The 20,000-nt window shown below is 45.2% G+C and overlaps 2 protein-coding genes across 2 annotated transcripts in view; both read right to left on the reverse strand.

Moving 5' to 3' along the window:
- The window catches only part of LOC136674968 (AP-4 complex accessory subunit RUSC2), a 15,307-nt gene extending 3,991 nt beyond the window's left edge, over positions 1–11,316 (reverse strand). The window contains exons 1-7 of the mRNA XM_066651313.1: positions 11,177–11,316; positions 9,030–10,409; positions 7,061–7,553; positions 5,292–6,011; positions 3,844–3,966; positions 2,022–2,098; positions 646–820 (exon numbers count right to left, since the gene is read on the reverse strand). Of these exons, the coding sequence (XP_066507410.1) occupies positions 646–820; positions 2,022–2,098; positions 3,844–3,966; positions 5,292–6,011; positions 7,061–7,553; positions 9,030–10,301 (2,860 nt within the window). The 5' untranslated portion in view covers positions 10,302–10,409; positions 11,177–11,316. The remainder of the gene's footprint in view (positions 1–645; positions 821–2,021; positions 2,099–3,843; positions 3,967–5,291; positions 6,012–7,060; positions 7,554–9,029; positions 10,410–11,176) is intronic.
- Positions 11,317–15,055: 3,739 nt separating this feature from the next.
- The window catches only part of atp8b5b (ATPase phospholipid transporting 8B5b), a 28,494-nt gene continuing 23,549 nt past the window's right edge, over positions 15,056–20,000 (reverse strand). Inside the window, exons 25-28 of the mRNA XM_066650222.1 lie at positions 19,858–20,000; positions 19,475–19,613; positions 18,915–19,045; positions 15,056–16,645 (exon numbers count right to left, since the gene is read on the reverse strand). The exon at positions 19,858–20,000 is cut by the window's right edge and continues 103 nt beyond it. Coding sequence (XP_066506319.1) covers positions 16,388–16,645; positions 18,915–19,045; positions 19,475–19,613; positions 19,858–20,000 — 671 coding nt within the window. The 3' untranslated portion in view covers positions 15,056–16,387. The remainder of the gene's footprint in view (positions 16,646–18,914; positions 19,046–19,474; positions 19,614–19,857) is intronic.

Raw genomic sequence — 20,000 nt, forward strand, 5'->3', positions numbered from 1 at the left:
CTTATAGCTGTAGCATAATGGCTACTTTAACACTGGTCAGGATTGGTTGAACCCCCATGGGAGATTATCATTGGTTGTATGACATATTTGTGTAATGCATGCTAGGTATTTTAGAGAGAGAAAAATGAGATGAAGACAGTGTCACTGTGTAAACAGTCCTCATTTGACCACCCATGCTGTCCTCAAATGCACTGTATTCAATGTTGGAGAGTTAAAACAGCACAAGGTAAGATCTGGAATTCTTACTCCTGGGCTCCCCCTATAGTTGCTGAATGTAATTCACTTTTTAATGCACCATACAGAAATTAAAGCAACACTAAATGGAAAATAGAGCCTCTGTTGTTGCTACCCTGTGTTCAGCACTGCAGAAACTGTACTATGAAAGACTTTAGACTGGTGTGTGTGGGGGGGCGGCTGTGTTGTCCTTATCTTATTTGACACCTTCACTATGATGTACAATGGGAATTCTATAAAACTAACAATGCAACGCTGCACTACAGAATGTTTTCTCCACACACAGATAACGTGTCAGGCTTCAGTTTTAGACGGTAACACTATGATGTTACAGTGTTTACATATTACATAGTGTACTGTACAAACCACTCATGAGGTCTCACAGCATCTGCATCACTACCGTTCACAGACCTGGTCGCGTAGCAGCCTCCACCACTCTCCACGGCTTATTACGCCGCTGCCCCACGATCAAGTCCAGCTTGAAGGCTTTCAGTCCGTCCTGAAGGATGTTCCTGATGGCAGGACAGAGCTGACCCAGGACCATCTGACTGACACCGGGGCATAGTGAGCTGGTCCCCAGTCTGATCTGAGATCAGATTGTAGTAGAGTTAGCTGAGTCGTATTAAAAACATCAGTCATTCATTCATATTCATTCAATCATTCATCATGTGTAACCCTTCCTCCTGATCAGGGTCACTTACACACACACACACACACATAAACACACACACTCACACACACACACACACACACTCTCACACACACACACACACTCACACACACTCTCACACACACACTTGTCGACAGTTTCACACACTCACACACACACACTTGTCGACAGTTTCACACACTCACACTTGTCGACAGTTTCACACACACACACACACACGTCGACAGTTACACACACACACACACACACACTTGTCGAAAGTTACACACACACACACACACACACACACACACTTGTCAACAGTTTCACACACACACACACACTCACACTTGTCGACATTTTCACACACACACATACTCTCACTTGTCGACATTTTCACACACACACACACACACACACACACACACACACACACACTTGTCAACAGTTTCTCACACACACACACTTACACACTCACACTTGTCGACAGTTTCACACGCACACACACACACACACACTTGTCGACAGTTACACACGCACACACACAACACACACACACACACTCACACTTGTCGACAGTTACACACGCACACACACAACACACACACACACACTCACACTTGTCAACAGTTTTACACACACACACTCACACACACTTGTCGACATTTTCACACACACATACACACACACACACACACTTGTCGACAGTTACACACACACACACACACTCACACTTGTCAACAGTTTCTCTCACACACACACACACACACCTGTAAAAAACTTCAAACATTCACCTAGTCTCTCTCTCACACAAACAGCTACAAAAATGATTTAAAACATTAACTGATTAATGAATGAATAATAAAAAACTGATTAGAGAAAAGACAAAAGACAACTACACAGATTTTTAAAAACAAGAGAAATAATAGTAAGAATAAGCTGTAACTTAGAAAGCTGTAACGATGGTAAAAGGTGGGATGTGAAATGGAGTTATTTCCGATTGTGAATGCAGCTGTAATTGGGTCTCGAGGGACGTGCGGGGCATTGTTTCATGTTGAACCCGAGGGAGATGCTTTGCCCTATTTTGTTGTGTTCTATGAATCACATTCCTCGCCTCGCCTCGTCTCCTGGTACTTACCCTCACCTCTGGGTCTGTGGTGGAGCTGAAGTGGGCTGTGATCAGATCCACCGCCGACCTGAGGGCTTTCAGCATGCCTTCAGAACAAGAAAAACACACCGACAATTAGAGTTCACACCCTGCTGCTGTCTGTGTCCGTTTGTGGTGAGAGGGAATCATGACAACATCTCAGATCATGTCAGTAAACCTTTTCTAGACATTCCAGCGTGTTTTATTTCACCTGGAGAACGTGTCTTCCTACACAGGCAGATAATATGCATTATTTTAAAGGGGGCATACGAGAAAAACACTTATTCAGTGAATGTTCACATTTATTTTGGGATCTGAAGCTCACCAATGTAGACATTGTGAAAAAACACCACCCAGACAGCGTTCGAAGTCTGAAAACAAACCGTTCTGATTCTGCTCCGCTTCTGACGTCTGAGTCTGACCAATCACAGCGCTGGACCCGCGTTTATGAGAACACAGAAACGAGAATAGACGCAGCAAAACAGACACAACGAGTGACTGGGTCAGAGTGGGATGCCCTGTGATGGACTGGTGCCCTGTCCAGGGTGTGTTCCTGCCCTGTACCCATCGATTCTGGATGAGCTCTGGACTGATCAGAATGAGACAGTTGCAGAGGATGAATGAATGAATGAATTAATTAATAATAACGTTCTTAAGGTCTCATGATACCATAGCAATGCAAAATATTAGCCATAAACACTAAATTGTAGATGTTTTCATTTATTAAGCCGTCATTTTCTGCAATGTTCATGGTCAAGGATCAGGGGATATCAGTTTCATCGCCTGAGAGACGTTAGAGGCTGTTTGCCGTCAGGTTTTTAAATAAAACCTAAATCATCAAAAAGAACAAAGAAAAGAAAAAATAAAACCTAGAAAAAATTCATTTGGATTAGTATGCTCACAGTACACACACACACACACACACACACACACACACACCATGTTCACTCATACATGCAGCATTAACCAAGCCAAAGAAAGGAGAGTCAAAAGTAGGTCACAATTCAAAGCCAGCCCCTACAGGGAAGCAGAGAAACTGCTCTCTCTCTCTCTCTCTCTCTCCCTCTCTCTCCCTCTCCCTCTCTCTCTCTCTCTCTCTCTCTCTCTCTCTCCTCTCTCTCTCTCTCTCTCTCTCTCTCTCTCTCTCTCTAATATTGTGCAGAAACGGCATAAAATTCTGCACTTCACTGCTCTGTGAAAAGCCTCAAAGCCCATCAGGAGGAATCCTCCACACTCACTTCAGCGACTGCACTCAGTGACACACTGGGAGACTGTGACTGTTTCGTTAATCCGAACAAGAGACACAGGGCTTTTTAAAAAATAACACCAACCTGAACCTACACAACACACAGCAAATATCATTTACAGAAAAACGATGCAACATTTAATTGATAGCCATTATTCAGAGACGATCTGTTGTCTTTTCTTTCCACTTTTTATTTGACTGTAGTTCATCTAAAACTGCTGCTGTCATTGGACCTTCGCAAAACAAGTGTTATTCGAATGGTGGTTCATGCTCAACAGTGACACTGAGGGGTTTAAAAACTCCAGCAGCACTGCTGTGTCTGATCCACTTACACCAGCACAACACACACTAACACACCACCACCACGTCAGTGTCACTGCAGCGCTGAGAATGATCCACCACCACATCACACCTGCTCTGTGGGGGTCCTGAGCGCTGAGGAACATGGGGGAAGGTGGAACAGGTGGACTACAGTCTGTAATTGCAGAGCTACAGCGCTCCTGTGAGGTCAAAGGAGCTCATACAATACATGACCTGATTTCATGAGCACTCCTGCTTGACCCTCACCTTTCTTCTGCAGCAGTTCGATGGACAGGACTTCAGTGGAGGCGTCAGGGGACAGACAGAACTCTTCAGGCGGTCCGTCAGTCAGAGAATAAAACTCGCTGTGCAGCTCCTTCAACAAAACACCTGCATCACAGGGGACAGACAGTAGCATTAGCATTAGCATTCAGAAAGAGGACACTACAGTGATTTCACACTATAGAATTTAAAGAGCCCATATCCTACATGTATCCACTCTGGTCTCACATTTAACATGTCTTTGCTTCCAAAGAAAACATGTGTCTATTGTTTCGTTTACTATGTCATTTGAATACAGCAGCTGTGTGTACATTTGGTGATGAATGGACCAATAGAAATGCTCCAAAATTACTTGGAATAAAGTCTTTTTATATTGAATTTGGAGATAATTGTATTTTGGAGTTTGTCTTTGGACAGCAACAATTTGTGTAATGTGTACGCCATGCTACACTGTGCACACAGTCCATCCGTCCTCATAGGAAAAGAATTCAGTGCTATAGTGCAATAGGCTGAAGAGGGGAGTGTATGAAATTGCATTTGTTTTTGTGACACCAGAAAACAATAACATCAAAATGAGCTTTTTTTCAGCTTTCTGTATTTGGACTGTGAAGTGTACAGCACAATTACATTCATGGCATTTGGCAGACGCTTTTATCCAGAGCGACTTACAGTTACTGGTATTACAGGTAGGTAGGTTGACCAGACGTCCTCTTTTAACCGGACATGTCCTCTTTTTTAGACCTAAAAAATGTCCTGGCGGAATTTCCCAAACTTCCGGGTTTTTTTTTTTCTAGAGCTTACATAGAACTTCGAGAAGCGTTTCATTCACAAACTAGTCCCGCCCTCCCCTACTCCGATTGGTTCGCTTGAGTGAGAAGGGGGCATGGTGAAGTAGCCTAAAGTCTTCTGATTGGACGGTCTGGCTGTAGAGCTACCGTTATTGGTCGATAACCTTCTCTGTAAACATTTATTGGTCAGTCTGCAAGTAAGTAGTCCTTGTTTACGTCAGGCAAAGCTCATGTACCTACCCTCATCTCGAGCAGCTATGCCGAAACGTAAATGTAAGTTCTTGGATGAATTAAAAAAGAAATTCCCATGTTTTGTGTAGCAAATAAAGGTGTAAAGGAGCTAAAAGCACACATAGGTTCAGCTAAGCAAACAGCGAGGGGCGAGAGCTCATCATCCCAACCCCGAGAGGTGTCCTCTTTTTCACCATCTCAGATCTTAACGCAGATCTTAACGCAAGAGTCTTGCCCAAGGACTCTTATTGGTGTAGCATAGACTGATTGCCCAGACCTAGTCTCTCACATGGGAGCCAATGGTGTTACCACTGTACTACACCAACCACATTCCCCAGAGCACACCCTAACAGTGTTTACCCAAAGCACCACATTCCTTCAAAAAGACTTCTTTGTTAGGGCCTGTTAATAAACTCATACCGGGTTGATTCCTCAGGCCTCGTGTGGACGTGGTGTTGAGCTCCTCGCTGGTGTCAGCGACATCTGAGGAACCCCTAAACCTTTGCTGAGATTTGAGGGTGGCGTCCAAGCTCAGAGAGGTCACTGAGGTAACGGCTGGAGAGGAATTATAAGGTTCTTGGGTTCTTGGCATTGAGTCTAGAACCTGTTCTTTCAGAACCAGAGCCCCCTGCTCAGGAATAGGGTTCTGCAGATGTTCCATGGTCAGAAAAGGCTTGGGAGAGGTCTTCTTTTGACCAGGTGAAGAATTTCTTACTGTAGGATGGGTTTGACCTGCTAAACAACTTTGCTTCCGGTTTGGTTCTTCGGGGTCTAGATGGTTCTGGAGCAGCAGTGGGCTGGGTTGAGCCCAGTGAGTCCTGCTGGGAGGCTGGACAGGACTTGGGGTGCATGTGGAACAGGTGTCTGAGCTGGTCGTCTGCTCCAAATGAACTGAGGAGTAAGTGCCCAGTGGTGAGGGTCGTAAGTAACTGGATGCTCCTCTGCATTTCCCTGTGCTCTTGGACGAGCCGGGTTTCCCGTGTTTGTGGCTGATGTACTGGTTCAGCAGGGAGCCCAGGCCTTTACTGTGGTGCTTCACTGAGGGAGGCTGGAGGACAAAGGGCTGGATCGGGAGAAAGGTGGGTCTCTGGGCTTTGGTGTAGCGCACCAGCTCCGGGGACGAGGCACAAGCTCCTGTGAGAGCAAGAAGGTTTCTGTCATTTATTTGTCAATTTTCAACATTTCCTCATAATTAAACTCTTAAAATGTAAATGTAATTAATCTTTCTATAAGTTTTATTTTATTCAATCAGCCATTCATCGTCTGTAACCCTTATCCAGTTCAGAGTAGCGGTGGGTCCGGAGCCTACACAGAATCACTGGATGGTGTCCTACCCTCCTCTAAAAGTTACATAGTGTAGTTTCTGTGGTGCTGAGCCCAGTTTAGCCATGACATAGACCCATCCATCCATTATCTGTAACTGCTTATCCAATTTAGGGTCGCAGGGGGTCCAGAGCCTACCTGGAATCATCGGGCGCAAGGCAGGGACTACACCCTGGAGGGGACGCCAGTCCTTCACAGGGCAACACAGACACACACACTCACACTTTCGAGTCGCCAATCCACCTGCAACGTGTGTTTTTGGACTGTGGGAGGAAACCGGAGCACCCGGAGGAAACCCACGCGGACACGGGGAGAACACACCAACTCCTCACAGACAGTCACCCGGAGCGGGAATCGAACCCACAACCTCCAGGCCCCTGGAGCTGTGTGACTGCGACACTACCTGCTGCGCCACCGTGCCGCCCCATGACATAGACCCTTTTCTTCCTATTACAGCTAAGTGAAGGATCACAGTGATTTTGAAGCTGTACTGTTAAGGTAAAAATACTACCTAGTGTTGCTTTAATATACCACAGCAATGACAAAGCAACCACCTTACAACCCTGTGGCAGTGAAACCAGGTGAATATTACAGGCACCACACAGAAATCCCTAGATACTACATGGAATACCTCTTCACTCACCCAGTCACTCACACCTGTGGACAATGTCACAAAGCTAGTCTCCCCAAAAACCTGTGTTTGTGCTGCAGGAGAGAGATGGAACACGCAGAGAAAACCCATGCAGACCCAGGCAGTGACACAAGCCCCAAGACCCTGGAGCTGTGGCTGTGACAGCTCCTGCAGCAGTGACCCCCACTGAATGAACCCTAAATGGAGAACAACACAGTGAAATGCTTACCTTCTAATTTAGATGGAGTCTCACAGTCTTCGGGGTTTCCAGGAGTCTTAGAGCTCTGGTTTGTTATTAAAGTGCTCTTTTGTTCGAGTGGCTCTTTCCTGTGGATGGGGGAAGTGTTCTGTGCAAATCTGGAACAGGTGGGAACTTCCAGCCTGTTTTCCATCGATGATGAATCCCCAGTAGCTTTCTTGCAGCGGGCGAGTTCTGCAAATGAGGTGACGTGTTGCTTGGTCACTCGTGTGGGCAGGTCTAAGTTTATCCGGCTTGGACAGCTTGGCACACGTGGCAGAGCATCCAGTTTTGGTGAGGAACTTCCCTCGTGTGTTCCGTGCCAGCTCTGAGACTGAGCAGTCCCGCTGTAATCACGGTTACCGAGGTCTGGACCTCCGTATGTTGGGTTCTGTGTTGTGCCGTGTGCTTGTCTTTCCCTTGGTCCCTTTGAGATGTCTCTGATGGTTCTTTTGCTTCTCTTCAGCTCAACATCTTCATCAGTCTTGGGGGGGAAAAATGGACAAACTGGATCAAACTGAAGAAAAGTGCAAGAATGTATTACATCTGTTAAAATATTTATATTCAGATGATTAATTCTGATTCAGCTAATATTTAATGACATGGTTTAGCTAAAATAATATGTACACATTACGTATCTATTATGTTATTAACTCAGCACAACATCTGTTATCTAAAATGGCCGACCACTGTGTTCAGCTGCACTGTAAATATTTGTTGGTTTCAGTAGTTCACTGTAAGACAAACCGTGTCCTGAGTCTACATGATGCTAATTAACATTTGGATGTGGTTTCAGTGGGTTGAGAGATGTTATGAGCTTGAATGTTGATGAAAATAAAGGTAACTATTGGCTGCTACTTTTTTAAAGCAATTTCATGGAGCTTTTCCACTACATGGTACCTACACTACACAACTCTACTGGACTCTATTCTCTGTTTGGTCCCTGATTCGTGTTCGACTCCCACAGCTCCACCCCAACAAGTTGCCGATGACATCGCAAACCCCGGGGAACAGCAGGCTTTGGAAACCACAACAACAGCGGCGGTAACGTTAAGCGGTGTTTACACATGGTGTATTGGCGTGTTGTTGTTGTTTGGGACTGAACACAGCACCGTCATCAGTTCAGACAGATCAGTAGAGTTTGTTCCTTCCTTGTTGCAGCGTCCAGCTCTCACTGGATTCTTTCGTCGGCCACCGATCCAAGGAGCGTTTGAACCTCTTCAAAAGACCACGGCGTCATTTTACGAGCTGCCGTCGTGAGTCGGATAAAAAAAAACGTGATCTCTGCTGCAGCTGGAGATTTTACAGATGGAGAGTTGGTGCTGGTTGTCTGCGTTGCGTGGCGTAGAGTGACGACTCTCTCTGGACAATCAGCGCTCTGCAAGGTTTACACGCCACGGTTTAGTCCCTACTCGACTCGCTCTGAACCACGAGAGAACAGTCACTAATCAATAAGAACCAGGACCAAATTTACCTGGTGGAGAAGGAAAACAGCTGAGTAGAGTAGAGACCACACAGTGGAAAAGCGCCATTAGCCTCCTAACCCCAGTACAAAGCTAAATAGGTTTTGGATTGGAAGCCAAACAGCTGAACAGACAATGTTAGGGCATCATTCTTAAATAATTTACAGCAGGGCTTCCCAACATTTTTACGACCACTGACTGTACCATTGCATTTTTTGATGGACTGCTGGGGGGTGGCTGGGTATTGAGGGTGAATGGGATATCAATATAAACTGATTTTGTCACTGTAAACTATATCATTTTAAAGCCAAAATTAAATTTACAAATCCAGTTTTTACTCACAAAATGTGTAGCTCTCATGCAAAATAAATATCTGCTTTCCTTCCACATGCTACACAAATGACCAGTGGCTCAGCACCAGTCCACAGCCTAGAGGTTAGAAACTCAAGTACTGCATATTTACCCTTAGAATGGATGCTAGTTTATATCTACAGTACCTGGGGATCTCTTTGCTCCAGTCCTTGGTCCATTTTAATCTCATCCACTTCTTCTCCCTCTGGTTGCCTAAAGAGGAAATATTCTGTTGGAGGGGTCAAGCTTCCCTGGCTGTGAGCCTCAGAGCAGCTGGTCACTGAGGACCACGCCGGACTCAGAGAGGACTGAGACGAGAGGTCGCAGGTCACCAGTTTGTAATAATTCTGGGTAGAAGTCATCAACCGAGCTTGACTCTGCAGACAAGCAGTGAGATCAGAAATCTCAGGAGAGGCCAAACCATCTGAATCTAGACGATAGATGTTACAGTTTGGATCGACTCCACAAGGAGACCAGCAGGGAATGTGCTTGCAGTCTTCATCCTGGGACATGGATCTGGATCCTTGGGAAGTATTGGCAGGACTGTCCAGATCGTGTGGTGTAGCAGGCACAGCGTTGTTGGTTTTGTTGTAAATGGCACTGAAGTTGACTAGCACTCCATCAGAGCTGTTGCAGGACGAGTCGCTGATGTACTCTGTCGGTTTGTGAGTGGACGATTCAGAATCAGAGCTTTTAGATTGTACATAGCTAGTCTCACAAGTTTGCTCCTTTAGAATATAAGCATCATAGTCCTCTTGACCTCCCCAATCTTGCTCCTCACAATCCATTAACATTGGCGTACTTTTACTGTCTCTTCGATGCTGAAGACTTGAGTCGGAAAGGCTCCTGGTTTTTCTGCATTCTCTGGACATCCCGATAAGGTCCACATCATGGTGAAACATCTTGAGCTTGTGGCTGCACTCAGGACTAGAACATGAGAGCCAGATCTCTGTGGTGTACAACAGGGCTTCATCCTGGGGCCTATTCGAATTTCCATGCAACTGAAAGGAGGAGCCTTCCCGGTACTTGTGCAAGTTGTCTCCATCTGAGTCTTCATCATCCTCATCCTCATGAACCTCTGACTCAGGAAGGAAGGGGTTTTGCCACCGTGGGCTGCTTCTGCTGCCTGTGCAGTCCGTCTTTTCTTGAATGGTTGGAAAGGGCTTGTATCCACCCACGTTCCCTCCCTCATCGTTGGAACTGGACTTGCTGCTGTGGCTCTGCAAGTCGAGATCAAGTGCTTCCTTTGGGGGTTCTTGTCTCTCGGGCAGTGAAATACTCTGAGTCAGTTTTAAAGAACAGGGCCTTTGGGGTCTCTGGACTGGACTGTAAAGCTGGCAGCCCACAGACTGACCATGAGCCAGAGGGATGTTCCGAACAATCATGGTCTCGCCCAACAACTTCGCAGAAGCAGCCATTTTCCAAAGATTTATTCATTAAGGGAATGGTCTCCGGAGGTTAGCTGACTCAGTAAATGATTCCTGTAACTACATCAGGCTCCATCACCTTCGTTTAAAAATAAACACCTGAGAAAGGAAAGGACAATTCGATAGGTCGCAGATTCACAAAAATTCAGAATTCAGTTTGATTCAAAACCAGTTTTGCCTCGACTCAGAGTCACTGGGCACCAGTCAATCACAGGGCATCACACACTCACCCAGTCACACACACACTGAGGGCACATTTGCATACCAACATTTTTATGGACCGTGGCTAACTGTGGAAACTAGATCACCCTGAGTAAACCTGCACAGACACAGGGAGAACACACCACACTCATCACAGAGAGTGACCCAAGGTGAACACCGAACCCTGGACCCTGAGACCCTGGAGCTGTGTGGACACAACACTACCTACATTCCGTATAGATTCAATTTATCCGCAAATCTGAAACAATCCAGGATCCAATGTGCTCCCGCCACTAGAAATAAACACACTCCACTGGACGAGTTACAGCACAGCTTTGTAAATATCTGGAATCTTTTCCCTTATTTTTATCCTTTCGTTTCTGCCCTCTACGACAAAATCAGATCAGTGCACGAGTGCGACAATGAGGTGAAAATAAAATCGCCACGTTAAGGTCAAAACACTGAAAAGGGCTCCTGCATCAGAACTCACCCAGCCGTAACAGCAGTGCCTCAGAGCTGTGGAAGTGGGGCAGACGCATCACACACTTCCCTTTTACTGCCCTTTATCCTCCTCTCTCTCTCTCTCTCACACACACACACACACTAAAACAGACACATGCCAACAAACATAAGCACATCCACATTACAGTTAAATACACACTTACCACACAGCAGCCTTAAAAATAGGGAGAGAAGGATGAAAGGATAAAGTCATTCTTTGGGCTTAGTTTCAGTCATAGTTCATCCTGCTCTTCACTCCTCCACCTCTGAATGTTTATGTCTGTGTCTCTTCAGTCTCTCTTCTTTCCACCCACTGTCTCTCTCTCTTTCTCTGAGTGGTTGTGTGTGTCTCCTACGCTCTCTCCCTTTTGGTTCTCTCTCTCTCTCTCTCTCTCTCTCTCTCTCTCTCTACCCCCTCTCTCTGCAGAGTCCTATAGCAACAGCCCAAGTGCTGCTGTGACGGAGCATGCTCAGTGATGCTCAGTGTTCAGTGTTGAGTAATGTTGAGTGATGTTGAGGCAGCTCTGCTCTCAGCAGGACACTAAACGCTGACTCACACAGAGCTTGCCTCACACACAAACACACACACACACACACAAGCGGGAAGGGAAGGGAAACTTCAGTAATGCTCTCCATACATCTCCACATAGCATTAAACCCTCACTGCAGGAGGTTAGCGCTGTTTTCAGCAGCAAGTCAAATCAGGAGGATCCAGGACAGCAGTCAAAACACTCTCCTCCTCAATCTACAGTCAGACTGCGTCTCCTGCCAACACTTTACTGGAGGGCAGCATTTATTAGGCTAAACATGATTCATTTATGTTTTTAATAGCTTAATAGATATTTATAAAAGCTTATTCCAACAGGTAACATTTGACACAAAATATTTGGATCAAAATGAACCAGAACAGTCTTTTTGAAAAGTGATGTTTTTAGATATAAGTGTTTATAACAGTCTGTGTATGTTTTGTCAGCCCCCCCAAGCCCCACAGCAGTGTTCTCCCCCTGTCTTTCAGCGCCTGTTCCTTTAAATGATAATGAGCCGCTCGCTGTTCACCCCGCCCCCGAGTGCACAGCAGTGAAGAGCGAGGAGCTCTGGTTTTTAGAAATTTTTGCTCAGTTCTCTTTCTTCTCCGTTCTCGTTTTCACTTAATGCTTTTATTTCTCTGTGCTCATTGTGATAGTGTTGTTGCACTGTGATTGGACAGACTCAGACGTGGGGGCGGAGCAATTGTAAAGTCTCTTCACTTGACGTCAGATGTAGAGCAGAACCATAATGACTTGTTTTATCCTGTGTTTTCGACCTACACAGCGCACCAGTAAATTGACTGGTGGTCTTGTTTCACAGTGTGTGGGTTGGTGGGCTTTAGTGGTGAGTTTGTCGTAACATGTTCTCTGCACGAGTATTTATTTACATTTTTTATTTTTAAATGAATGTGTTTGAGAAGTCTCCCAATAAATGAAACAAATGGAAGTGACCTTATGATATTAATAAAAATAAGAGTGTAATTTTTCCTCTTTGGTGCTCTCACAGATTTTATGAGTAGGCTTTGTTTGTTTACCACGCTTTTGTCTGTCAGTGCGGTAACCGCACCCCAATCCCAACGACAGCTGGCAATAATCTGTAAATAATCTTCTAAACATCTGCTGCTGAGGCTGAGAGAAAAGGGTAAACACCCCCACCCACTCTCCGCCCGTCACAATAAACAATACATGGACCCCTCAAATTACCATATTACACTACAATATCACAAACAAGGTGGGGTCTGTCTGTAAGGAGAGGCAATTATATCTTGTTACTAAAGTAGGGTTTAACCCCTTATTTCAAGTCTAGTCATAAAACGTTCTTACTTTTTTTTAGTTCTGGAAATCCTCTCATTCTCATTGTGTTGTTTATTCAGTAATGGTTAGGAAATATTTGTTTGTGTATTAATTCTGTTATTTCTATTGTAATAGTCATAAATGATTTTCATGAGAAGAATGCTGTCTGTTTACCTCAGCATAGCTCTCTTAGTGTGGAGAGGTAAACTGTTTTTACAGCAGTGGGCCCTGACTCCCTCCTTTTCACTCCACATTGCTCACTAGCAGCTCAACACACAGTCACCAACAACAACAGTGGACTAAAGAGTTACACTCTTTAGAGTTACGTCTTAGTTTTCAGTTTACTGGCAGAATGACCACTAGGGGGCCTGAAGAAAGAAAGTACAAAACAGCTATTAATTTGTTAAAAACCAAGACTGCAGACCAAGATATGGCTTTTAAATGTGGTTTCCCCCTGTGAATGAGTTGGAAATCTTTCCTCTGTTGTAATCTAGAGCCAGGTTATAGTAAACAAAGTAGTGTTCGGTCAAAGCCCAGCATGGTATCTATGTGCACATCTGTCTATGATTAACCTGAATGTTTTGGTCATTCCTCTGTGCTAGACTGTGTCCGCTCTGACAGTCCAGTGTGATCTGTGAACATAACGAGGCTCTGCGGACGATGCTAGAGGACATCATTACTGGGCCTTACTTTGGTCCATGGACATCTGTCTGGAAGATTTCTTTGAAGTTGTCTGGATGTAGGGCTGAGCATACAGATAATCTTCTTTTTTATCATTTGTGTTGTCTCTTTGACCTTTTATCAATCTTTTAAACATTGTGAAGCACGTCCTGTGTCAAATGTTCCACGTTAGGACGATGTTGAAGTGTAACCAGTCGAGTCAGAGGAGTGAGAGGAGTCCTGTAGCCGCAGTGCCACTTCAGTCTGTGCTGATCTTGACTTCCTGTTTTCCCAGTTTACCTCTTCACCAGGGAAAAGGACATGGTCTGCAGCTTTAACAAAATACATTTAGGAAAACTCAGTGTCACAATTGAGCAATATTTATTCAAACGTCGATCAGCGTACAAAACTCACATCAACATTAGTCAAACTTAAGCCAAACACATATATGACACACAGTGAATAAAGGCACTAGGACAGTAGTGTTCAGGCAGAAAAACAGTGAACATTAATCTCACGTCAGACTGCAGTCCTGGACCTCCACAGCTCTGATTACAGCGTAGGGTTAACTTGCTTTATCACACCACTAATGTCACCTGACCAGGAGTGATCAAACACTTGCCTGCGTTCGTATTCTGAATCTCGAGGGGGTAGTTCCTTTGTCCTGTGAAATTAAACTTTGACATGATAATTCATCAATGATTTAAATTCTATAGAGTCAGTTATGACTGAAATCCTTGTTTAAAACAATGGGTAAAATGGTTATTAGTATGTAGTTAATGAGCTTAAACTTCACAGTGATATTCATATTCAAACCTTTAATAATTTAAACTGAGAACAGGGCTTAGGGCTGAAAGGTTGTTGGTTTGATTCCCACAACAGGCAGGAAAACTGGAGGTGGTGAGAGTGGAGGAACAGCACTGTCTTCCTGAGGTGCCCTTGAGCAAGGTACTAAACCCACAACTGCTCCCCAGGAGCTGGGGATGACTGCCTGCTGCTCTGGGTGGGTGTTCATAGCCTCTAGTGCACAGTGTGTGTGTGTGTGTGTGTGTGGTAGGTGTCGCAGTCACACATCTCACAGCTTGTGGGTTCGATTCCCGCTCCGGGTGACTGTCTGTGAGGAGTGTGGCGTGTTCTCCCTGTGTCTGCGTGGGTTTCCTCCGGGTGACTGTCTGTGAGGAGTGTGGTGTATTCTCCCTGTGTCTGCGTGGGTTTCCTCCGGGTGACTGTCTGTGAGGAGTGTGGCGTATTCTCCCTGTGTCTGCGTGGGTTTCCTCCGGGTGACTGTCTGTGAGGAGTGTGGTGTGTTCTCCCTGTGTCTGCGTGGGTTTCCTCCGGGTGACTGTCTGTGAGGAGTGTGGCGTGTTCTCCCTGTGTCTGCGTGGGTTTCCTCCGGGTGACTGTCTGTGAGGAGTGTGGCGTGTTCTCCCTGTGTCTGCGTGGGTTTCATCCGGGTGACTGTCTGTGAGGAGTGTGGTGTGTTCTCCCTGTGTCTGCGTGGGTTTCCTCCGGGTGACTGTCTGTGAGGAGTGTGGCGTGTTCTCCCTGTGTTTGCGTGGGTTTCCTCCGGGTGACTGTCTGTGAGGAGTGTGGCGTGTTCTCCCTGTGTCTGCGTGGGTTTCATCCGGGTGAGCTCCCAATAAGCGGTTACAGACCATGCATGATTGAATCATCTGTAACTATGTAGCATTGTGTTTGCATTACTTTTAAAAGAGCTCTTCATTTCTAAACTGGGAGCGGTTCCTTCTCTCATGTCTCTAATCCACAACAGAAAAACCACACACTGGTGGCTCTAGAGAGAGCCTTTCACATGTTTACACACAAGCAGCAGCTTGGAAACGGAGGCGTGAGGGAGGGGTATTGAGTTGGTTGCAATCAACAGCCTCACCACTAGATGTCACTAAATCTTACACACTAAACCTTTCATGGACGGTTATCAGGACGTCCAGATTTGGTACACTGTACATTTAACATGTTTTCCCTCAAACAGAAATTCACTTTCTTAAATGTATACCTTGTTTTCAAGTATTTAAAAAATCACACATAGCTTTCCACTTTCAAAATTGATCATTAAATAAAAACAAAAAAACAAATAACAGAATTTCATTTGGTATTGCCTTCGGTGTTTTAAAAGACTGTAATAATGTTGTAAAAGTACAGCACACACTTTAAGCGTATTTTATTAAACATGTCCAACCTTCAGTGGCTCTAGAACTGAAGCTAACACTGGAGCTACTTGTTGCTGAAGAGTGGTCATCATTGTCCTACACAGGGATGATTTTCTTACATTAATTAAAAACAGATGTTTATTAGTTGATTGATATTTATCTGTAAACACAGCTCTGAGCAATCGATTGTAATTAAAAAGCTGCAAAGATGAACACCGGCTTTTCCCAGCGACACCAACCTTTCTACCAACTTTTAGCTTTTATTTCTGACTAATTTACAGCCACCGTCATTCTTACAGTTTTTTCTTTGTTTAATTAATACTTATGTATTGTTGTGAATGGTTGAGAAATGTATTGATTATTATTAGTACATTTTACAAAAAGCCAATGGTTTCTAGAAGTTCTCAAGCACAAACCAAACAAAATATGAAGGTAATGTCTATGTTGACGAAGGTCTCACTTCTGCGACGTCAGCTGTAAAAGGTAGCCTTTGTACATTCATGCCCCCCCAGGTTTGAAAACGGATTATAGGTTTTTAAATTCTACTTTGTTTCTGTGTAATAAATGTGATACTGCCCTCTAGTGTACAAGTTCATATTGTATGCAAGTATCCCTAGCGCCAGAGTTAGCACACGTTCCCAAATTCACAGAAGCAGAAAAACCAGGCTGTCTTTCACAGTGGGGCGAATGTGTCCATCCCTGAGAGCGCCCCCTGGTGCCTGGGCTTTTACGAGCTCTGCGCTCCCTCTCTGATGTTGCGGTAGATCTGAGGGGAGTTTTCTGCTAAAGGTGACTCTCTGAGGGTGAAGAGTGAGGGTCTGGTCTTTACCGGACGTCGCAGGAAACGTCCAGATGTCACCAGATCTCCATAACCGCGAGCGTGAGAGAAAGCGTAACCAGAGCGACGGGTGCTGATGCGTCGCCGTATAAACCGTCGAGGAGGTGGAGGCAGCACGGCTTTGGCCTTCCTTACTTCGTAGCGCACCTGAGAAGTAGAAAGGCAGAAGGCAGTGTAAAATAAAACGGGTGTTGTAGAGTGTGATTCCCTTTTACAGCACTGTCCTGAAATCAAGGGGGGGAGAGGGGCAGTTTCCTAGCCTCCTCCGAAAGCTACATAGTGCAGTTTCTGCAGTGCTGAGCCTGGATTAGCAAAGACAGAGGCTCTATTCTCCCTCTTACAGCTCAGTAGAGCGTCACAATGATTTTGAAGCTGTGATTTTAAGGTGAAAATACTACATAATGTTGCTTTAACATGAGTTTCAGGCCACGATGCTCAGTGTTAAATGTTGGCTAAAAAGTATGAAGCACTTTTGCATTAGACTGTGGAGCGAGATTTGTTCCAGTTCCAATACATTTGGAATGAGCTGGAGTGGTGTTTGTGATCCAGAACTAATCCTCTGACGTCAGCACCTAACTGAATGCCATCTAATCCTCACAGCAACCTCGAGAGTAAAGCCTTAGAAGCTGTTACTGCAGAAAAGAGCAGTGGGGCAAACTGCCTATTAATACCCTTCATCTAAGAAGAAATGCTGAATGTGGAGGAGTCCATAAACACGTTTCAAAAATACACCGAATTAATACAAGCACAGCCCAGATGAAAGAGTGAAGGCAGAGAGATGTTGTGAATGAGTGCAGGTCATGAGACTCTGACTGCAATCAGCACACTTCCAGAAATAACTCTCTGATATGAGTCAGCACTGAGCCCTCCTACTGCATCATACACACGCACACACACACACACACCATGCTACAGCAAACACATACACCACTGCATCCTACATCTGTCTCTGTCTCACACACATTTCTGCACTCATTCTGCTGCAGTATTTGCATCTAACCTTTAAATCATCTCTGCATCACTGATCACACCATAGTAACACTGTAAACAGCAGTGTACCGTGTTGTTTAGCGAACACACAGTGTGTAAACGTTCAGCTCGGACACAACCATCGTGGCCTGACTACACAGTACACACTGAACAAATGCACAAACAAATGAGACACGAGGCGAACAGCGCTCAGACAGTGAGTGCTGGGAAGAGTCTGATGGTGTGTGAAATGGCAGGAGGCTACAGCAGGGGGTGCTACACCTCACTTCCATTGGGCACACTTCAAATTCAAGTTTTGAATCTATGCAATTTATTGATTTTTTTATGTGTGTCCTGGAAAATACATAGACATACAATATCATGGACTGAGGGATATTAGTGACAGAGTGAGTGTGTGAAATTGTCCACAGGTGTGTGTGTGTGTGTGTGTGTGTGTGTGTGTGTGTGTGTGTGAGAGAGAGACTGTATAGGTGTGTGTGTGTATGTGTGTGACTGTATAGGTGTGTGTGTGTGTGTGTGTGTGTGTGTGTGTCTGTATAGGTGTGTGTGTGTGTGTGTGTGTGTGTGTGTGTAATTGTCCACAGGTGTGTGTGCATGTGTGTGACTGTATGTGTGTGTGTGTGTGTGTATAGGTGTGTGTGTGTGTGTATAGGTGTGTGTGTGTGTGTGTGTGTATAGGTGTGTGTGTGTGCGCGTGTGTGTGTGTGTGTGTGTGAAATTGTCCACAGGTGTGTGTGCATGTGTGTGACTGTATGTGTGTGTGTGTGTGTGTAAAATTGTCCACAGGTGTGTGTGTGTGTGTGTGTGTGTGTGTGTGTGTGTGTGTGAGAGAGAGACTGTATAGGTGTGTGTGTGTATGTGTGTGACTGTATAGGTGTGTGTGTGTGTGTGTGTGTGTGTGTTTAATTGTCCACAGGTGTGTGTGCATGTGTGTGACTGTGTGTGTGTGTGTGTGTGTGTGTGTGAGACTGCATAGGTGTGTGTGTGTGTGTGTGTGTGTGTGTGTGTGTGTGTGTGTGTGTGTGTGTGTGACAGGGTGAGTGTGCGAAATTGTCTACAGGTGTGTGTGTGTATGTGTGTGACTGTATAGGTGTGTGTGTGTGTGTGTGTGTGTGTGTGTGTGTGTGTGTGTGTGTGTGTGTGTGTGAAATTGTCCACAGGTGTGTGTGCATGTGTGTGACTGTATGTGTGTGTGTGTGTGTATAGGTGTGTGTGTGTGTGTATAGGTGTGTGTGTGTGTGTGTGTATAGGTGTGTGTGTGTGTATAGGTGTGTGTGTGTGCGCGTGTGTGTGTGTGTGTGTGAAATTGTCCACAGGTGTGTGTGCATGTGTGTGACTGTATGTGTGTGTGTGTGTGTGTAAAATTGTCCACAGGTGTGTTTATTTAGGCTGTAAATTAAACACTGCGGACTCTAGCGTGTTGTACCTTGTCGTTGATGGTCGGCCGGAGCTGAATGAGCAGGAATCTAAAAGCCACAACAGGCAGCACACACAGGAGAGTGGTCACGAAGATGGTCAGCCAGACGTTGGGCTGGTTCAGAGAATTCCGCGCAGTTCCTGATACACACAGGAAAATGGGCACACACACACAGACACACACACACACACACACACAACACGGCTCCCAGTGAACAAAGCTTAGTGTGCATCATCTCCATGCTCCAGCTACAATGGCGTCCTGTTGCTAGGTTGGACAGCTGTTGCTAGGTTGGACAAGGACACAGGAAAACTTCCCATTCAACAGATTAAACAGTTTTACCAAGTTTTTGACAACTTTACCTAATTAAAATAAGAAATGCTTAAAAGATTAACTGTAGTAACGAAGGCTGTTATTATGAAAATCACTAGAAATAAGGAATGCATCTCTCCTGTAGATCCTAATTAGCATTGATTCACTGCTTTTAAAATGACTGTTATTTTAGGGAGAAGAGTTCACATGCGTAGAGTGACGGAGTGATGGAGAGACGGGGTGAAGGAGTGACTCACCGATGAAGGGGAAGGAGGAGGTGAAGATGAGGAACATGCCGTTGCTGTACATGGTGAAGGTGATGGCGAAATACACAGAGAGGCTTCCCCACAGGAAGAAGTGATTCACCGCCGTCCAATAGGACGTGTCCAGACCGAGCTGCAACATTCGTACAACATCCGGAGTTAAAGGGAAACTCTGACTTCCTACCCTCCGCCAGGAATTACTTAGTGTAGTTTCTGCAGTGCTGAGCTTGGAGTAGCAATGGCTCTCTTCTCATAACTACACCTCAGTGAAGAATCACAATGATTTTAAAGCTGTAATTTTACGGTAGAAATACGACCTAGTGTTGCTTTAAGGTTAGGGTCACGGTGAGTGTGTTTTGCTGCCTGTGGTCATTCACCTTGACGTTAACCACGATGAGCAGGCAGGTCTGGGCCAGCAGGGCGAAGGACTGGTAGTCTGCGATGTCTTTGCCGTCGTCTCTGACCGTGTCCTGCATGGAGAAGTAAGGGATGAAGAAGAGGACGAGGGAGCTGTAGCAGC

This window comes from Hoplias malabaricus, chromosome 18, assembly GCF_029633855.1.
Source record: "Hoplias malabaricus isolate fHopMal1 chromosome 18, fHopMal1.hap1, whole genome shotgun sequence".
Taxonomy (NCBI): domain Eukaryota; kingdom Metazoa; phylum Chordata; class Actinopteri; order Characiformes; family Erythrinidae; genus Hoplias; species Hoplias malabaricus.